Here is a 19,646-nt window from a genome sequence, read left to right on the forward strand (position 1 = left end):
GTTTTGGTCAGCTAGCTTTTGCACAGCATCAGGCTGAAGTCGCCAAGATGGAGCCATTAAACAATGTGTGTGCCGAGAAGATGGACTGGACTGGAAGTATCTGGGGTAAGGTGTTTGTGCACTTGTCCTTATTTTGATAGAAATTCTGGGAATGAGAGAACATAGAACAAAGAGAATGATAAAATAACAGAGGAGGCTTTCCATGACTGAATCTTTAATATCAGAAGAACATGCAAGAAGCATTTGAGGTTTAAAACCAGTGACTTTGTATGCTCATCTAAAGTCACAGGGAAGGAATAGAAGTTGTATATATGTTGGCTCTGATATTGTCTGTCTTCCTTCATAAGACTGTGTGAAGGATCCTATGCTCGCTTTTGTTCATCTCGTCCTTTGCACAGTGTCTGGCATATTCTCAATAGAAGTTTATTAAACAAGTGAATCAAGTGAATGAGTGTATATATGAATTAATATCCATCTTAAATTTAATGGCCTTATATTGACTTGTGAAATTTTATGTTATAGCTTTACTTTTTTTTTTTTTAACTCTGGGAAAGATTAGTTTTTTAATTCTTTCACATTTTATAAACATTCTCATGAATGTTCACTACCTTTGGTTGTGTATATCTAGCAATGGGGATGGTTTAATAGTGTTCTAAGGCATTTTATAAATGCAAGTCCATGACTGATACAGAATTCTGCAGATGGGTTCCAAAATAAATGTTTCTTAAAAAGTTGTGGGAACTAAACCAATTCATGGCTTCAGTGGACAGTGAAATGTGTCCTCTAGCTCGGGCTAGTTTGCCAATGTATATAAGCCTGATTTGGAAAAATTAGAACTAATATTCTACTTTATTTTGTAAACTCCATGAAGAACTGACTTTTTTTTTTTTTTTTTTGAGACGGAGTCTGGCTCTGTCACCCAGGCTGGAGTGCAGTGGCCGGATCTTAGCTCACTGCAAGCTCCGCCTCCCGGGTTTACACCATTCTCCTGCCTCAGCCTCCCGAGTAGCTGGGACTACAGGCGCCCGCCACCTCGCCCGGCTAGTTTTTTGTATTTTTAAGTAGAGACAGGGTTAGTTTTTTGTATTTTTAAGTAGAGACAGGGTTTCACCATGTTAGCCAGGATGGTCTCGATCTCCTGACCTCGTGATCCGCCCGTCTCGGCCTCCCAAAGTGTTGGGATTACAGGCTTGAGCCACCGCGCCCAGCCAGAACTGACTTTTTAAATAAATAATTTACTGAGGTAATTGTGGATTCACATAGTAAGAAATACTACAGAGAGGGCCGGTGTACCCTTTCCCCATTTTCCTCCAATGGTAACATCTTGCACAGCTTTAATAGTACAATATCAGAGTCAGGATATTGACTTTGATACAATCCACCAGTCTTATTTTGACTTCCCATTTTACCTGTACTCATTTGTGTTTGTGAAGCATTGCTTTTAAAGTGTTTACCTTTTAGACATTTTTATAAAATACAATTTTTTTATCTGCATAAAACATGTATAATTTGAATGGATTTTTAAAACATGATTTTGGACATAAGATGAAAAATTAAAAAATCAGCATTACAGGGAGTCTACTTAAAACAAGATAATTTAAAACTGATTGGTGGGTGGTCAGAGGGTCAAAACCAAAGTAGTGTCTTGTTTGGGAATGAAATGCAACATTAAAAGAAATGATCAGTGTTTTGTCTGTTTCTCTAAACAGAATGGTTTAGAAGTTCATGGACCTATAAGGATGACCCATGCCAAAAATACTATGAGCTCTTACTAGTCAACCCTATTTGGTTGGTCCCACCAACAAAGGTATCGCATATATTTTGTAAAAATTCCTTAAAGTAAGTCAGAAATCCCTTGTATTTTAAAGAAATTTAGTGTTTGAGTCATTTTGCAAATAAGCCTTTGTCCAACAAAAAATACTATTGCACAGTGATTTTTCACATTAAAAATGGCACAACAGCATTTTAATTTATGTAACATACTTTCAGCCTCAGTGCACAATGAATTTTGATTCATTCTGTACCTTAGCCCTGTGAGGAGAAAATTAAGTTGCTTTTCTCTCTTGTTTTAGGCACTTGCAGTTACATTCACCACATTTGTAACGGAGCCATTGAAGCACATTGGAAAAGGAACTGGGGAATTCATTAAAGCACTCATGAAGGAAATTCCAGCGCTGCTTCATCTTCCAGTGCTGATAATTATGGCATTAGCCATCCTGGTTAGTATTAATGTATTAGCACTGTCAGGCCGGGCGCAGTGGCTCACGCCTGTAATACCAGCACTTTGGGAGGCCGAGGCAGGTGGATCACAAGGTCAGGAGATCGAGACCATCCTGGCTAACACGGTGAAACCCCGTCTCTACTAAAAAAATACAAAAAATTAGTCGGGCGTGGTGGGGGGCGTCTGTAGTCCCAGCTACTTGGGAGGCTAAGGCAGGAGAATGGCGTGAACCTGGGAGGTGGAGCTTGCAGTGAGTGGAGATCGCACCACTGCCTTCCAGCCTGGGTGACAGTGCGAGACTCTGTCTCAAAAAAAAAAAAAAACAATGTGTGTGTGTGTGTATATATATATATATATATATATATATGCACTGTCAGTATTTAGCAAGATTTATATTAAATCTTAGTGTTAATATATTAATACTGGTTAGTATTAGCACTGTCAATATTTAGCAAGATTTACAGAAAAGCAATGCTGAACTTACTGGGCTTCTCTGATATTGTAAATCAGGCTAAGTCATGCTTAATGAGAAGGTGATTTTTAAGTGATACAGATTTTTTTTCCTCCCCTCCCCCCCCCAAATGATACAGATATATTATACTTACTTGTATATTTTTCTTTTTTTTTTGACCTGATGGGAGCCTTTATTCACACAGTCGCCTCCCCCTCCGCTTCTCTCTTCTCGGGCTTTTGGAATTGGGTGTAGCACTCACTCCTGTGAGGACACCCAGCCTGGCCCCCAGCAAACCTGGCTGGTTGGAAGGAGTCGCAACAGGAGTGCTGCAACATCCCAGCATGAGCCCAGACGACTGATACTGTTCACGCATGGTTCTCCTTGGACAGCTGCTGGTCCCCCTGGGAGTGCCTCTGTACTGCTTGCTCCCTGTGGGGTTCGTTCTCAAGGCCACTCAGCAGTGGCTATAACAAATTATGATAAATGTTGTCCAAGGGTCAGTGTTCAAAGAAGAGGAACAAAGGTAGTCAAGGGAGCCCTCTGCCCCCAAGGGAAGCAGTAGATGGGGGAAGTAGGCCAGGCCCCGCTGGCTCAGGAACTCAGGCCAAGCCCTGGATATGCACGGGTGGTGCCGTAATGCCCAGCTCCTCCCGTAGAGCCCTCAGGGACTGCTCCCAGAGCCGCTCATAGTACAGGTTGAGGACACATGGGGCTGTGCGCCCGTTCTGAACGGCCCATGGGATCAACTCCGAGACCAGCACTTGCAGGCTCTGAGCACTGAGTTGGATCGGTCCAAAGAGAGCACCCAGGATGCACATGGGCAGGCCAGTCTGGACAGCCTCAAACCGTTTCACCACCATCTCCCCCAGGATGTTGGTGGGCATCCCCAGCAGGGTGTGAAGCATGTCGTGCATCTCCCGGTATCGCTGAATCACATACGCTAGATCCTCATCATCCACGAAGCGGGTGGGTGCTCGGGTGTCTGGGGAGACCCTATTCACATCCAGGAAACGGAGATACTCGCGACCCAGGGAGCCTTCTGGCAGGCTCTGAGGGTGGACGTCGAAATCCGGGGACGCTCCTGCAGGATCTGGGCACCCTCTGGATCCCTCCTCATCTGGTCCCTGAGGACCTTCAGGGTGCGGTGTCCTGTGGTCTCCCCTAGAACTGCGACCATGTCGTGGCGGCAGGGGTCATAGAGCGCCATTGCCGCGGAGCCGGCGGCCAGCAGCGCTTTCTGCAGCGGGGAGGTGGGGATGTGGTGCGAGTACAGCGGGCAGGCGCCGGCGCCGTCGCTCCTGGCCCGGAGAGGCATTGCTGCTGCAAGCCGCAGGAGGCCGGGAAGCCCGCGGAGCCCGCGGAGCCGGCGCAGGGCAGGGCGCAGCAGAGTCGCCATGGCAGTGGGCGTCCACTTGTATATTTTTCTAATCAAGAAAGTAGTTCTCTAGTTTGATTGCATATGTAGCAGTGATTTAGAATAATACCCTCTTTTTAAATTTGTCCTTTAACCTTGGTGAATTAATACACAGAAAATAGGAAGTTGATTACTGTCTCCTTGAGAAAGGGGGCCTTCTTATTTGTAGTCTGAGTTTTTGCAGCAGTGAGAAGGGAAGAGCATTGAGTTTGACACAGAACCAGAAAGGGATGTGGAAGAACGTGGGTATGCTGAGAAGGAGTTTGGGGATCCAGGAGCAGACATTAAGAAGAAATATTACTCGTCATTCATCCATGGTCTGTTCAGTGTTTTTTTTTTTTTTAATCGATTTTTTAGCTATTACCCAAGTAAAGCGGTTGTTGCATAAAACCAAAAACTTAGATGTGCCAAGGGAAATTCTCTGCCCTAAGGATACAAGATTCACCATCTCTATTCACTTTGAAATCGTTTCTTTTTTGGTTTTGTGTTTTGGCTTGTGATTACAGGATTATGTGGTTGGCGGGTATTTTTTTTTGTTAGGTGACATTAGTTCTATAGTCGTAGTGTAGTCTCTGAAACTGAAATTATCAGCAGAGTCTTCACCATCTGTTTTTGTTTCATGTGCTCCCTAAGGAAAGTTATGCTCTTTGACTTTGGCTGCTTCTGTCTTCAAATAGTAGTGTTTGAAAAACTAGTATAGAAATTTTCAAAGTTTCTGTTCTCAGGACCTCTTTGCAGTCTTAAAAATTGAAGCCCACAAACAGCTCTTACTTAAGGTGATTATATTTATTGATATTTACATATTAGGAGTTAAAACAAATTTAAAACATACGAGTACTGTACACGCAGGCAGGCATCTCCTGAGTCCGAGTGAGGCTGTCACTCTAGCATCTGGAATGTTCCATTGCACACTCAGGAGGGGACAGTGAAAAAGACAAATAATAATGTCTTTGTATTATGAAAAGTTTTGATCTCATAGATCCCCTGAAAGTCTCAGGTTTCCCCGCAGGGGTCCCTGAGCCACACTGTCAGGAACTGCTGCCTACTTTTTCCCATGGAATGTGAATCAAAACCTGTTGAATTTTAGCTGTAACTTAAGCTAGTTTGTATTTGTAAAAAGTAAAGGTACAGGAGATTGTTTACATAATGATATACAACTTTAAATATTTTCAGCATTTACCTTGTATGATGGGCATGAAGCTAGAAACATGAATAATTATCAGACTAGAACCTGCTAATTTAAATACCTAGGCTTCAGCCTGCCATTGTTATAGTTCGATCAAAATGTGTCTAGCTGATTAAAATATCTACTGAATAGTCAGTGATTTATTAAGCTTTATGGGCCACTTTGGCCTTGTATTAATCTAAAGAAGAGGTCTCTTTTTTTTTTTTTTTTTTTTTTTTTTTTGAGACGGAGTCTTGCTCTGTAGCCCAGGCTGGAGTGCAGTGGCCGGATCTCAGCTCACTGCAAGCTCCGCCTCCCGGGTTCACGCCATTCTCCGACCTCAGCCTCCCGAGTAGCTGGGACTACAGGCGCTGCCACCTCGCCCGGCTATTTTTTGTATTTCTTAGTAGAGACGGGGTTTCACCGTGTTAGCCAGGATGGTCTCGATCTCCTGACCTCGTGATCCGCCCATCTCGGCCTCCCAAAGTGCTGGGATTACAGGCTTGAGCCACCGCGCCCGGCTAAAGAAGAGGTCTCTAATGAAAAAAAGTCAAATTAACATGTTTATGTCTATAAATGCCACAAGTAAGTTAAATTACATAATTTTGTTAGCACTCTGAATAAAATGCCTCATAACTTTTTTGTAGGTTAGCCATTAAGTCCTTAGGAAAATGTATTTCTTTTCCTTACAGAGTTTCTGCTATGGTGCTGGCAAATCAGTTCATGTGCTGAGACATGTAGGCGGTCCTGAGAGAGAACCTCCCCAGGCACTTCGGCCACGGGATAGGAGACGGCAGGAGGAAATTGATTACAGACCTGATGGTGGGGCAGGTGATGCAGAGTTCTATTATAGGGGCCAAACTGGCCCCATTGAGCAAGGCCCTTATGCTAAAACATATGAGGGTAGAAGAGAGATTTTGAGAGAGAGAGATGTTGACTTGAGATTTCAGACTGGCAACAAGAGCCCTGAAGTGCTCCGGGCATTTGATGTACCAGACGCAGAGGCACGAGAGCATCCCACGGTGGTACCCGGTGTAAGTCAGCAACTCTTTTATTTTGCTGTCCCTTCGTTACTGGTTCTAAATGCTTCTGGAAGAGTTCTGATTGTTTTTACTCTTACCCTTCACCCTTAATTATATAATGAGTGATACAGTCACTCTGTCTCTCCCCTTTCTGGTCTTCAGCTTCCTCAGAAGAAATAAAATTAGATTTAACTTTTATGTAAAATACAATTTAACAGTAGTTTGTTATAACAGATGGTAATTCATACGAACCTTCATAGGAAGCCAGCATGTGAGCATGACAGAAATTTCTATCTTTGAAGAGATCAGAGAGGAGGCATCACTGAAGGCCCAGAGCTCTAGGGAAGGCACTGTAGGGCCCTAAAGGATTAGCTGGATGGAAGAGTGGGCTGGGGCCAGGGATCAAAAACATTGCTTCCCCAAATCTTCGGTGTCATTGGCTGGCTAGACTATACTTTTTACCTGTAGAATGGTGAGAAGTGTTTCACCATTATCAGTCTTTTAAAGGGACATTTCCATTTCTGTTTGAGGGAGGAATTTGTATTGTCATTTGAAATGTTTAAGTTGCAAGTGTTAAACCTTTGAAATAGTTATGAACATAATAGAATCTGGGAAATTATAGAATCCCTTCCCATAGAGTTCGTACAAAAATAAACACATCTACATGTATCTAGAAAACCTTAAGATGGACCAGGTGCAGTGGCTCACGCCTGTAATCCCAGCACTTTGGGAGGCCAAGGCAGGCAGATCACTTGAGGTCTGCAGTTCAAGACTAGCCTGGCCAACATGGCAAAACCCCATCTGTACTAAAAATACAAAAAAATTAGCCAGGCATTATGTGGTGCGCACCTGTAATCCCAGCTACTTGGGAGGCTGAGGCAGGAGAATTGCTTGATTCCAGGGGGTAGAGGTTGCAGTGAGCCGAGATCATACCATTGCACTCCAGCCTGGGTGACAGAGTAAGACACCGTCTCAAAAAAAAAAAAAAACAAAAACCAAAACAAACATAAAAACAAGACCTTAAGATGCTCCTTCCAGCTTTTATAGTTAATAATTACCTGTCACCTATCTCAGAAGTCTTCCAGTGACTTCCTGTCTCACTTGAGGGGAAAGCCAGTTATCACAATGGCCTAGAAGCCTCCTTGGTCTCCCCTTCCCCCACATCCACTACCTCTCTGGTCACCTCTTCTTCCTCCATGCTCACTCTACTTCAGCCACAAGGGCTCCTGACTGTTCCTTGAACTGAGAGCCTTTGTACCTCCTGTTCATTTGCTCCACAGTATTCATTCATATATCATATGGTTACTGTCTTCAGGCCTTTACTCATTTTTATTATTTTTGGAGACAAGGTCTCACTCTGGTCAAGGCTGGAATTCAGTGATCTTAGCTCATTGCAGCCTCAAAATCCTGGGCTCAAGCGATTCTTTTGCCTCAGCCTTCCTAATAACTAGGACTATAGGCATATACCACCATGCCTGGCTAATATTTTTTATTTTTTGTAGAGATGGGGTCTTGCTGTTACCCAGGCTGGTCTCAAACTCCTGGCCTCAAGCAGTCTTCTCACCTTGGCCTCCCAAAGTTATGGGATTACAGGCATATACCACCATGCCTAGCCATATCATGCTTTTTTTTTTTTTTTAATTATTTTTTATTATGCTTTAAGTTCTAGGGTAAATGTGCACAACGTGCAGGTGCGTTCATATGTATACGTGTGCCATGTTGGTGTGCTGCACCCATTAACTCATCATTTACATTAGGTATATCTCCTAATGCTATCCCTCCCTTCTCCCCTACCCCATGACAGGCCCCAGTGTGTGATGTTCCCCTTCCTGTGTACAAGTGGTCTCATGGTTCAATTCCCACCTATGAGTGAGAACATGCGGTGTTTGGTTTTCTGTTTTTGCGATAGTTGGCTGAGAATGATGGTTCCCAGCTGCATCCATGTCCCTACAAAGGACATGAACTCATCCTTTTTTATGGCTGCATAGTAGTCCGTGGTGTATATGTGCCACATTTTCTTAATCCAGTCGGCATTGATGAACATTTGGGTTGGTTCCAAGTCTTTGCTATTGTGAATAGTGCCGCAATAAACATACGTGTGCATGTGTCTTTATAGCAGCATGATTTATAATCCTTTGGGTATATACCCAGTAATGGGATGGCTGGGTCAAATCGTATTTCTAGTTCTAGATCCTTGAGGAATCACCACAGTCTTCCACAATGGTTGAAGTAGTTTACAGTCCCACCAACAGTGTAAAAGTGTTCCTATTTCTCCACATCTTCTCCAGCACCTGTTGTTTCCTGCCTTTTTAATGATCGCCATTCTAACTGGTGTGAGATGGTATCTCATTGTGGTTTTGATTTGCATTTCTCTGATGGCCAGTGATGATGAGCATTTTTTCATGTGTGTGTTGGTTGCATAAATGTCTTCTTTTGAGAAGTGTCTGTTCATATCCTTTGCCCACTTTTTGATGGGGTTTTTTTCTTCTAAATTTGTTTGAGTTCTTTGTAGGTTCTGTATATTGGCCCTTCTCAGATGAGTAGATTGCAAAATTTTTCTCCCATTCTGTAGGCTGCCTGTTCACTCTGATGGTAGTTTCTTCTGCTGTGCAGAAGCTCTGTAGTTTAATTAAATTCCAGTTGTCAATTTTGGCTTTTGTTGCCATTGCTTTTGGTGTTTTAGTCATGAAGTCCTTGCCCATGCCTAAGTCCTCAATGGTATTGCCTAGGTTTTCTTCTAGAGATTTTATGGTTTTAGGTCTAACATTTAAGTCTCTAATCCATCTTGAATTAATTTTTGTATAAGGTGTAAGGAAGGGATCCAGTTTCAGCTTTCTACATATGGCTAGCCAGTTTTCCCAGTACCATTTATTAAATAGGGAATCCTTTCCCCATTTCTTGTTTTTGTCAGGTTTGTCAAAGATCAGATGGTTGTAGATGTGTGGCATCATTTCTGAGGGCTCTGTTCTGTTCCATTCGTCTGTATCTCTGTTTTGGTACCAGTACCATGCTGTTTTGGTTACTGTAGCCTTGTAGTATAGTTTGAAGTCAGGTAGCATGAGGCCTCCAGCTTTGTTCTTTTGGCTTAGGATTGTCTTGGCAATGTGGGCTCTTTTTTGGTTCCATATGAACTTTAAAGTAGTTTTTTTCCAATTCTGTGAAGAAAGTCATTGGTGGCTTAATGGGGATGGCATTGAATCTGTAAATTCCCTTGGGCAGTATGACCATTTTCACAATATTGATTCTTCCTATCCATGAGCATGGAATGTTCTTCCATTTGTTTGTGTCCTCTTATTTCATTGAGCAGTGATTTGTAGTGGTCCTTCACATCCCTTGTAAGTTGGATTCCTAGGTATTTTATTCTATTTGAAGCAATTGTGAATAGGAGTTCACTCATGATTTGGATCTCTGTTATTGGTGTATAAGAATGCTTGTGATTTTTGCACCTTGATTTTGTATCCTGAGACTTTGCTGAAGTTGCTTATCAGCTTAAGGAGATTTTGGGCTGAGACAATGGGGTTTTCTAAATACACAATCATGTCATCTGCAAACAGGGACAATTTGACTTCCTCTTTTCCTAATTAAATACACTTTATTTCTTTCTCCTGCCTGATTGCCCTGGCCAGCACTTCCAACACTATGTTGAATAGGAGTGGTGAGAGAGGGTATCCCTGTCTTGTGCCAGTTTTCAAAGGGAATGCTTCCAGTTTTTGCCCATTCAGTATGATATTGGCTGTGGGTTTGTCATAAATAGTTCTTATTATTCTGAGATACGTTCCATCAATATCGAATTTACTGAGAGTTTTTAGCATGAAGGGCTGTTGAATTTTGTCAAAGGCCTCTTCTGCATCTATTGAGATAATCATGTGGTTTTTGTCTTTGGTTCTGTTTGTATGCTGGATTACATTTATTGATTTGTGTATGTTGAACCAGCCTTGCATCACAGGGATGAAGTCTGCTTGATCATGGTGGATAAGCTTTTTGATGTGCTGCTGGATTTGGTTTGCCAGTATTTTATTGAGGATTTTTGCATCGTTGTTCATCAGGGATACTGGTCTAAAATTTTCTTTTTTTGTTGTGTATCTACCAGGCTTTGGTATCAGGATGATGCTGGCCTCATAAAATGAGGTAGGGAGGATTCCCTCTTTTTCTATTGATTGGAATCGTTTCAGAAGGAATGGTACCAGCTCCTCCTTGTACCTCTGGTAGAATTCTGCTGTGAATCCGTCTGGTCCTGGACTTTTTTTGGTTGGTAGGCTATTATTACCTCAATTTCAGAGCCCATTATTGGTCTATTCAGGGATTCAGCTTCTTCCTGGTTTAGTCTTAGGAGAGTGTATGTGTCCAGGAATTTATCCATTTCTTCTAGGTTTTCTAAGGTATTTGCGTAGAGATGTTTATAGTATTCTCTGATGGTAGTTTGTATTTCTGTGGGGTCGGTGGTGATATCCCCTTTATCATTTTTAATTGCGTCAATTTGATTTTTCTCTTTTTCTTCTTTATTAGTCTTGCTAGCGGTCTATCAATTTTGTTGATCTTTTCAAAAAACCAGCTCCTGGATTCATTGATTTTTTTGGAGGGTTTTTTGTGTCTCTATCTCCTTCAGTTCTGCTCTGATCTTAGTTATTTCTTGCCTTCTGCTAGCTTTTGAATGTGTTTGCTCTTGCTTCTCTAGTTCTTTTAATTGTGATGTTAGGGTGTCAATTTTAGATCTTTCCTGCTTTCTCTTGTGGGCATTTAGTGCTATAAATTTCCCTCTACACACTGCTTTAAGTGTCCCAGAGATTCTGGTATGTTGTATCTTTATTCTCATTGGTTTCAAAGAACATCTTTATTCTGCCTTTATTTCGTTATGTACCCAGTAGTCATGCAGGAGCAGGTTGTTCAGTTTCCATGTAGTTGAGCGGTTTTGAGTGAGTTTCTTAATACTGAGTTCTAGTTTGATTGCACTGTGGTCTGAGAGACAGTTTGTTATAATTTCTGTTCTTTTACATTTGCTGAGGAGTGCTTTTCTTCCAACTATGTGGTCAGTTTTGGAATAAGTGTGATGTGGTGCTGAGAAGAATGTATATTCTGTTGATTTGGGGTGGAGAGTTCTGTAGATGTCTATTAGGTCCACTTGGTGCAGAGCTGAGTTCAATTTCTGGATATCCTTGTTAACTTTCTGTCTCTCGTTGATCTGTCTAATGTTGACAGTGGTGTGTTAAAGTCTCCCATTATTATTATGTGGGAGTCTAAGTCTCTTTGTAAGTCTCTAAGGACTTGCTTTATGAATCTGGATGCTCTTGTATTGGGTGCATATATATTTAGGATAGTTAGCTCTTCTTGTTGAATTGATCCCTTTACCATTATGTAATGGCCTTGTCTCTCCTCATCTTTGTTGGTTTAAAATCTGTTTTATCAGAGACTAGGATTGCAACCTCTGCCTTTTTTTGTTTTCCATTTGCTTGGTAGATCTTCCTCCATCCCTTTATTTTGAGCCTTTGTGTGCCTCTGCACGTGAGATGGGTCTTGACTTTTTATCCAATTTGCCAGTCTGTGTCTTTTAATTGGAGCATTTAGCCCATTTACATTTAAGGTTAATATTGTTATGTGTGAACTTGATCCTGTCATGATGTTAGCTGGTTATTTTGCTTGTTAGTGGATGCAGTTTCTTCGTAGCATTGATGGTCTTTACATTTTGGCATGTTTTTGCAGTGGCTGGTACTGATTGTTCCTTTCCATGTTTAGCGCTTCCTTCAGGAGCTCTTGTAAGGCAGGCCTGGTGGTGACAAAATCTCTCAGCATTTGCTTGTCTGTAAAGGATTTTATTTCTACTTCACTTACAAAACTTTAAGTTTGGCTGGATGACATATCACGTTTTCAGACCACCCTGATTTAAACTATAATTTGACCCTACCAGCCCACCCCACATTCAGCAGTCATATCTTCTCTGCTTTTTTTACATAGCCTCTTTAATTCAACATATATATCATACTTGTGTGATTTTCTTCTAACCTAAATATAAGTTCCAGTGAGAACAGTTTTATGTATTTTGTTCCTGCTGTATCTCTAACACCTAGAACTTAATATATGCTCAATAAATATTTGTCAAATGAATTATTCTCACCAGGCTAGAGATGTTAACAATACTGATGACCAATTCTCTTGACACCTTCTAAGCTGGGCCACTAGACCACCCAGTAGGCCCTAAGTGTTCCCACTCCTCCATGGGAGTACATTGGAGTTTGGTGAGGTATAATAACATTTACATAATTATAACTTAGCACTGGACCCTGGATTTGAAAGAGTTTGGAGCTTGCTACAACAGATTAGGGTGGGAACTTTTTAGATATGTTTGATTACTGAGACTTCACATTACATCAAACAGTTAAAATGTAATTTTGTACTTTATAGCAGAAATCACCTGTTTTGGATACAAATCCCAAGGAGATAGGTGGAATCCTGGGGGAAGGCACACTGAAAGAAAGCAGTACTGAAAGCAGCCAGTCTGCCAAGCCTGTCTCTGGCCAAGACACATCGGGGAATACAGAAGGTTCACCTGCAGTGGAAAAGGCCCAGCTCAAGTCTGAAGCCGTGGGCAGCCCAGACCAAGGCAGCACATACAGCCCCACAAGTGGTGTGGCTGGACCATGTGGACAGGATCCAGTCAGCAGCCCCTGTGGCTAGAGGAACACCAGCACAAACGACAGCCTCAAGTCTCCTCCGAGCTCTGTAAAGTATACTCTTCACTCTCTTTCTCTTCTCTGCAAGTATTCTGATTACTACAAAGGTGCCAACTTCAACATTCACATTTTTACTGACAATTAGAATTAACAAACACATGTATGTATATAAAAGCTTTTAATTTCATCTTCTCTTTGATATTTACATCCCATAAAGTAGGAAGTGTTTAAGATGAACAGATGGCAGGCATCACTGATTCTGGATAGTTAAGGAGACCAGTTTGAATTGGGGACATTGAAAAAGAAATTTTATTGTTATAGGCACTTACAGGAACCCACTAACCAACTTACGTTGCCTAGTGGAATCCACTCGAGTTCAGGCCACCCACTTGGTGCCTCCAGCATCTTCATGCAGCCATGGAGTGTCGTTACCAGGATCAGTCTGACTGACACCTCAGCTTGTCTCTATGTAGCCTGCCCACAGGTCATTGTGGCTTCGTAGTTTCCTCTTTTCTGCAGCTGTTACTACACCTGCATCCTTATTGTCACTTTTACTTTATGTTTACTTAGAGAAAACTGAAGACTGCCAGGGCAATTTAGATAACATTGGTAATCTGTTTTACAGAGTCAGTCGACTGAAAATGACATTATTCTTTTCCCCCACCAAATGAAGTATATGGGCTTTTTATGAGACCTATTTTTCATGTTACTCAGAATCCTAGCATATTATCATATCTTAATTTACATTATAGCAGATCATATTGTCTTGTCCATAGGAAGTTTGCATTTTTAGAAATCTGTGCACAGAGAATACCATAATGAGGAAGAAAAGTTGGGTGTCTTCCTCTACTGCAGACAGGACATCAGTCAGCACTTTACATTAGTCTTTCTTATTATCAAAAGCATTCCTCATTTTAAACTGTTTAAAAAGCAATTCATAAATTTTGTACCTGTCCTTAGCAGATTTCACAGACATCAGGTGTCCTTCGTTTTAACCATATTCACACTACAAGATTTCACAGACATCAGGTGTCCTTTGTTTTAACCATATTCACACTACAAGTTATGTTCAACTGCTTACTAAAAATGATACCAGTCAGGAATAAAGTCTTTAAATTTTCATGCAGATATTTGTATCCCAAGCACTTGCTTTTTCATTTTAATACGAAATGCAGAATGCACATTTTTGGATCCAGGAAGTGTTACTTATGTGCCTGTAACAATTTAATTTTAGGCCAGGCGCAGTGGCTTATGCTTACAATCCCAGCATTTTGGGAGGTCGAGGGAGGATGATGGCTTAAGCTCAGGAGTTCAAGGCTATCTACTAAAAATAAAACTAGCCAGGCATGGTGGTACACACCTGTAGTCCCAGCCACTTGGAGGGCTGAGAGAAGAAGATGGCGAGGTGGCAGTGAGTTATGATCTAGCCACTGTACTCCAGCCTGGGTGACAGGGCAAGACCTTGTCTCAAAAAAAATTATACATGTTAATATATTCTAGTTTAATATTGCAAACATCTTTAGTATTTCATCAGAAAGGTTATTTTTTCTAAGAAGTGCAAAAGGATTTTAAGATTTTTAACACAGAGGGCATATAACAAATGAATCCTGACAGACACCTGCAGTTTAGAATAAATTTGTGAACATCCATGCATATAAAGTAGTCCTCTGGGGACAAGACATGTTCACACTGACCCCAAGGTGAGAGCTGTCTTTTGAACTGTGATCCAACTCTGAAAAGTAGTGAATGCCCCAGGTGATAGACTGTAACTGTGAATGGAATTAAAGCTGCTTGCATGCCTTTTAATCCAAAAACAAATTCTTTTAAAAAAATTTTAAATAAAATTTCACCTCTGTATTCTTTCATTACAGATATCCATTTGGGGATGAAATCTACTTTGACAGCTAGCAAGGCAACGTGCAGCTGCTGTTGAATGACGACAGCAATTCAGGAAAGACTTAAATATGAAAGCAAATTGAACACATCAGGGCCAGTTTATTATCAGAAAAGAGATAAGGCTTATTGACTAGCCAATATATCATTAAAATTAAGGTTTATAGTGTGAAGCTTTTTTTAAAATTTAATTTTGAGAGTTTTGCTCTGTCGCCCAGGCTGGAGTGCAGTGGCGCAACCTCGGCTCACTGCAACCTCCACCTCCCAGGTTCAAGCGATTCTCCTGCCTCAGCCTCCCAAGTAGCTGGGATTACAGGTGTGCGTCACCATGCCTGGCTAATGTTTGTATTTTTAGTAGAGACGGGGTTTCGTCAGGCTGGTCTCGAACTCCTGACCTCAAGTGATCTGCCCTTGTCGGCCTCCCAAAGTGTTGGGATTACAGGCGTGAGCCATCGTGCCCAGCCTATATAGTGTGAAGCTTTTAGGAAAATCAGAACAGGGTAGATAGACAGCTATTAAAAACAATGTTTAAATGGAATAATGTTGAATGTTTACAGGCTGTAAGAACTATTATATACACAAAATAAACTTTTTACATTGTGGTTTGGTATACTGTCTTACTGAATTTTCTTATAAGAACCCCATGAAACTTACCTGAGTTTTTAAAATGCTATCCAGGACATCACACCTTATAGTATACGTAAAACATAATGTAATCCAGGTTTTAATTTAGTACTTTTTGTTTTTTGGCTGAGCACTTTAATTCCAGATTATGACTCTCTCTTTAAAAAACATTGGCCATTTAGATAAATATTTCTATTTGCCCATTCAAATCACCTGAATGACTTTTTGAAAGAATAGGGGTCCACATCCCCAGATCCCATCCCAGCTGTGCACAGTCAGAAGCAAGGAGAGTGGAACAAGTTGGCAACTTGTTCCAAGCATGGGCTTTTGCAGTCTGTGATGCAGTGTTACTCCAGGCCCTGGTCTGTCCCATACTTGTCTTTTGCTACAGTTACTTTGTTATCCCCTTGTAAACTGCCTTCAGTATCTGGGATAAGGAAGACAAGGCTTAATGACAACTAATGTTCTAGCTGACATCTTTTATACTTAATTTTTGTGAGTTTTCATCTGTTTTCTATTTGTTTATGTGTCCTAGGTTCTTGACCTAACCATATGGTGCTTTTTGTTTTTTTTATATTGGGACTTAGAAAAGTTTGTTTTACAGCAGTATTATGGAACAGAAGAGACCATTTTAAATATATATATATTTTAAACAAATAGCCCAAAACACACAAAAGATACTTGTTTTCTAGAGACAGGGTCTTGTTCTGTCACCCAGGCTGGAGTGCAGCCTCCACCTCCTGGGCTCAAGTGGTCCTCCTGGCTCAGCCTCTTAAGTAGTTGGGACTACAGGTGTGTGCCAGCATGCTTGCTATCTTTTTTCTTTTTTTTTTTTTTTTTTGAGACAGAGTCTTGCTTTTTCACCCAGGCTGGACTCCAGTGGCTGGTCTCGGCTCACTGCAGTCTCAGCCTCCCAGGGGTTCAAGCGATTCTCTTGCCTCAGCCTCCCAAGTAGCTGAAACTACAGGTGCATGCCACCATGGCCAGCTAATTTTTGTATTTTTAGTAGAGATGGGGTTTTGCCATGTTGGCCACGAAGGTCTCAAACTCCTGACCTCAAGTGATCCACCCACGTAGGCCTCCCAAATGCTGGGATTACAGGCATGAGCCACCGTGCCTGGCTGCTGATTTATTTTTTGTAGACACGGGGGGTCTTACTATGTTGCCTAGGTTGGTCTTGAACTCCTAGCCTTAAGCAATCCTCCTGCCTCAGCCTCCCAAAGTGCTGGGATTACAGGCATGAGCCACCATGCCCAGCCCAAGAAGCAGAGTTTCTTTTATACTGACTGGCCTAAAAAATATTGAAAATAGATTTTCATGGAGAAAAAAAAAAAACTAGATTTTTAATAAGACTATTTTATATGCTTTTTTACATTGATCAAGTACATTATTTTTACTAAACAGCATTGTTTCCCACTACATCCATGGTTATGTGTAAAAAAAAATGCCATTGTCAAGATTTTAAAAAATTATTTCCATAAGAGGATTAAATTCTAATCTATGATTCACTTAACTTCCTACTTTACAAACACTAGGTAAAGTAACCTAACAAGCTGCCAAAGAACACATCCCAAGTAATCACAGATGATGAAGCACCTTTACAGGACACCTCCACCCTCAAACATGCGCGTGTCCAGAGAAGTAGTGATGCCTTAATAGACTACTGAAGGTTAACTATTTACATTATTCTAAAAATATTTTAAGCTGTATTACAGTGCTATAAATTCTCCTTTTAAGGAAAAAATTAATAGATTGTTTCCTTACCGTGTTCTGAAAGGAAAAAAAAAAATACATCTATAGTAACTAGTGGTCTGCTGATTTTTTCCCTGAATTTTTAAACTCCAACAAAGCATTACTTTGCAAAAAGTCCTTTAGCCCAAAGTCAGTGTCTCTGTTTTGATCTCTTTGTAAAAGAACTCTCTGTTCATCCATTCTCTTTGCCTGGGACCGTAAAATAAGGCTGAAAAAGTCTTCATCTGGTACTGTCGGACCCTTTGTGGTAGCAGGTGGTGGAGCACATCTTTGATCATCTAATCTGGATCCCTAAAAGTGTATGAGAAAGAGATTAAAAGACATCCTGTGGGAAAGAAAGCACCAAGCTATGTTATATCTCTGTCAGTCATACCAAGAAAACACAGTTGTAAACTTATTTGGGGCTTCTCAGAAATTAATCTTTGTTTTTACATTGTTTTCTTTAGTTCCCAGCCTGATTTCTGAAATAAATTAATCTTTAAACCTGAAACTGCATACAATTTTTCCTTTAAAATGACTTATATAGGTATAGCTGCTTCATGGGTTTAGTAAGTGCATTATATTAAGTCATACTGTTTTAATTATAATTGGTCACAAAAAATCTGAGATAAAACACAAGGTCAACTCTATCTAAGTATGACAGTTCAAGGTTATAATCTAACAGGCATCAACAGTGGAACTTAACAAACCTTTAGAAATATGTACAAACCCATGAGGAACTACCTTAAAAAAATCGCGTCTTAGGCTAGGTGACAGCAAACTGTAACCCAATGCCTGCTTCTGTAGATGAAGTCATTTTCATTTTCCCATCAATACATCTGTTTATATACTGTCTATATGGCTGCTTCCCTACTAAATGGCAGAGTTGGGCAGTTGCAACAGAGACCATATAGGCTGCAAAGCCTAAAATATTTTCTATCTGGCCCTTAACAGGAAAAGTTTGCCTGCCTCTGTCTTAGGCAGTTAAATCTGTTAAGAAATAGCCGGCGGATCACGAGGTCAGGAGATCGAGACCATCCTGGCTAACACGGTGAAACCCCATCTCTACTAAAAAATACAAAAAAAAAACTAGCCGGGCGAGGTGGCGGGCGCCTGTAATCCCAGCTACTTGGGAGGCTGAGGCAGAAGAATGGCGTAAACCCGGGAGGTGGAGCTTGCAGTGAGCTGAGATCCGGCCACTGCACTCCAGCCCGGGCGACAGAGCGAGACTCCGTCTCAAAAAAAAAAAAAAGAAATAGCCCAGACTGATTTTTTTTTTGAGACACAGTCTCGCTCCGTCATCTAGGCAGGAGTACGGTGGTGTGATCCTGGCTCACTGCAACCTCCATCTTTCAGGTTCAACTGATTCTCCTGCCTCAGCCTCCCAGTAGCTGGGACTAAAGGCATGTGTCACCACACCCGGCTAATTTTTTTATTTTTAGTAGAGACAAGGGTTTCACCATGTTGGCCAGGCTGGTCTTGAACTCTTGACCTCAAGTGATCTGCCCGCCTTGGCCTCCCAAAATGCTGGGATTACAGGCATGAGCCACCATACCTGGTCTCTGAATTTTTCTTTCAAGTTTGAGTATTATGATTCTTACATTAGACATGCTACTTGTCAAATAAAAAATACATGTACTTACAAGTATACACCACAGTTTCTGGCATTGTAGCTCAAGAATAAGAATAGAAGTGTGATAGCTGATATTTGAATACCCACTACATTGTTAGGGACTGTGATAAGCACATAGATCCCTGAGTATTTAATCCCACAACCCTCAGAGGATGCAGTTATTTACTGCCCTCCTAAGTCGGTGCCGCCTCCACACATACATGGCTCACTCATTTCTCCTGTCATAAATTGATAATTTCAATGTCCTCCAATTAACCCAACACTTGGCACTTCAGTTCCTAGACTTCCTCTGATTGAGTGTTCTCATCCTTCACTTCGGCATTAGCCATTTGGCTCCCATGATCATATTCTAGCCTCTTGTTCTCTCTATAGAAATGCCTCTTGCAGTTCTTTGCCCATTTTTGAATCAGGTTGGTTTTTGTTGAGTTTTAGGAGTTCTCTATATATTCTGGATATTAATCCTTTATTAGATATGTGATTTCCAAGTATTTTATGTTGAGTTGCCTTTTTACTGTTGATAATGTCCTTTGAGGCACAAGTTTTTAAGTCCATTTTGTCTATTTTGTTGTTGTTGTTCCCTGCTCCTTTGGTTTTATAACCAAGAAATCACTGCCAAACCCAATGCCATGAGGCTTTCCTTTTTTTTTTCCTTTAGAGACAGGGTCTCACTCTGTGGCCTAAGCTAGAGCACAGTGACATGATCATGGCTCACTGCAGCCTTGAACTCCTAGGCTCAAGTGATCCTCCCACCTCAGCCTCCTGCGTAGCTGGGACTACAGGTGTATGCCATTAAAAAAATTTTTTTATAGAGATGGGATCTCACT

General features: G+C 41.2%; 2 protein-coding genes and 1 pseudogene across 9 annotated transcripts in view; 1 reads left to right on the forward strand and 2 right to left on the reverse strand.

Moving 5' to 3' along the window:
* Positions 1–15,436, forward strand: part of LOC105489229 (chloride channel CLIC like 1) — a 38,183-nt gene extending 22,747 nt beyond the window's left edge. For 4 of the 7 annotated variants that reach the window (XM_011753937.3, XM_011753934.3, XM_011753939.3 and 1 more), the window contains exons 7-11: positions 12–105; positions 1,710–1,807; positions 2,073–2,219; positions 5,947–6,288; positions 12,673–15,436. In XM_011753937.3, coding sequence (XP_011752239.2) covers positions 12–105; positions 1,710–1,807; positions 2,073–2,219; positions 5,947–6,288; positions 12,673–12,945 — 954 coding nt within the window. In that variant the 3' untranslated portion in view covers positions 12,946–15,436. The remainder of the gene's footprint in view (positions 1–11; positions 106–1,709; positions 1,808–2,072; positions 2,220–5,946; positions 6,289–12,672) is intronic. The other 3 variants (XM_011753935.2, XM_011753936.3, XM_024795210.2) reach the window with 3 other exon arrangements.
* Positions 2,788–4,071, reverse strand: LOC105489228 (ubiquinone biosynthesis protein COQ4 homolog, mitochondrial pseudogene; annotated as a pseudogene).
* A 648-nt stretch (positions 15,437–16,084) lies between the features above and the next one.
* LOC105489227 (G protein signaling modulator 2) overlaps positions 16,085–19,646 on the reverse strand; it is a 55,880-nt gene continuing 52,318 nt past the window's right edge. For both annotated transcript variants that reach the window (XM_011753933.3, XM_011753932.3), the window contains one exon: positions 16,085–17,501. In XM_011753933.3, the coding sequence (XP_011752235.3) occupies positions 17,262–17,501 (240 nt within the window). In that variant the 3' untranslated portion in view covers positions 16,085–17,261. The remainder of the gene's footprint in view (positions 17,502–19,646) is intronic.

This window comes from Macaca nemestrina, chromosome 1, assembly GCF_043159975.1.
Source record: "Macaca nemestrina isolate mMacNem1 chromosome 1, mMacNem.hap1, whole genome shotgun sequence".
Classification (NCBI taxonomy): domain Eukaryota; kingdom Metazoa; phylum Chordata; class Mammalia; order Primates; family Cercopithecidae; genus Macaca; species Macaca nemestrina.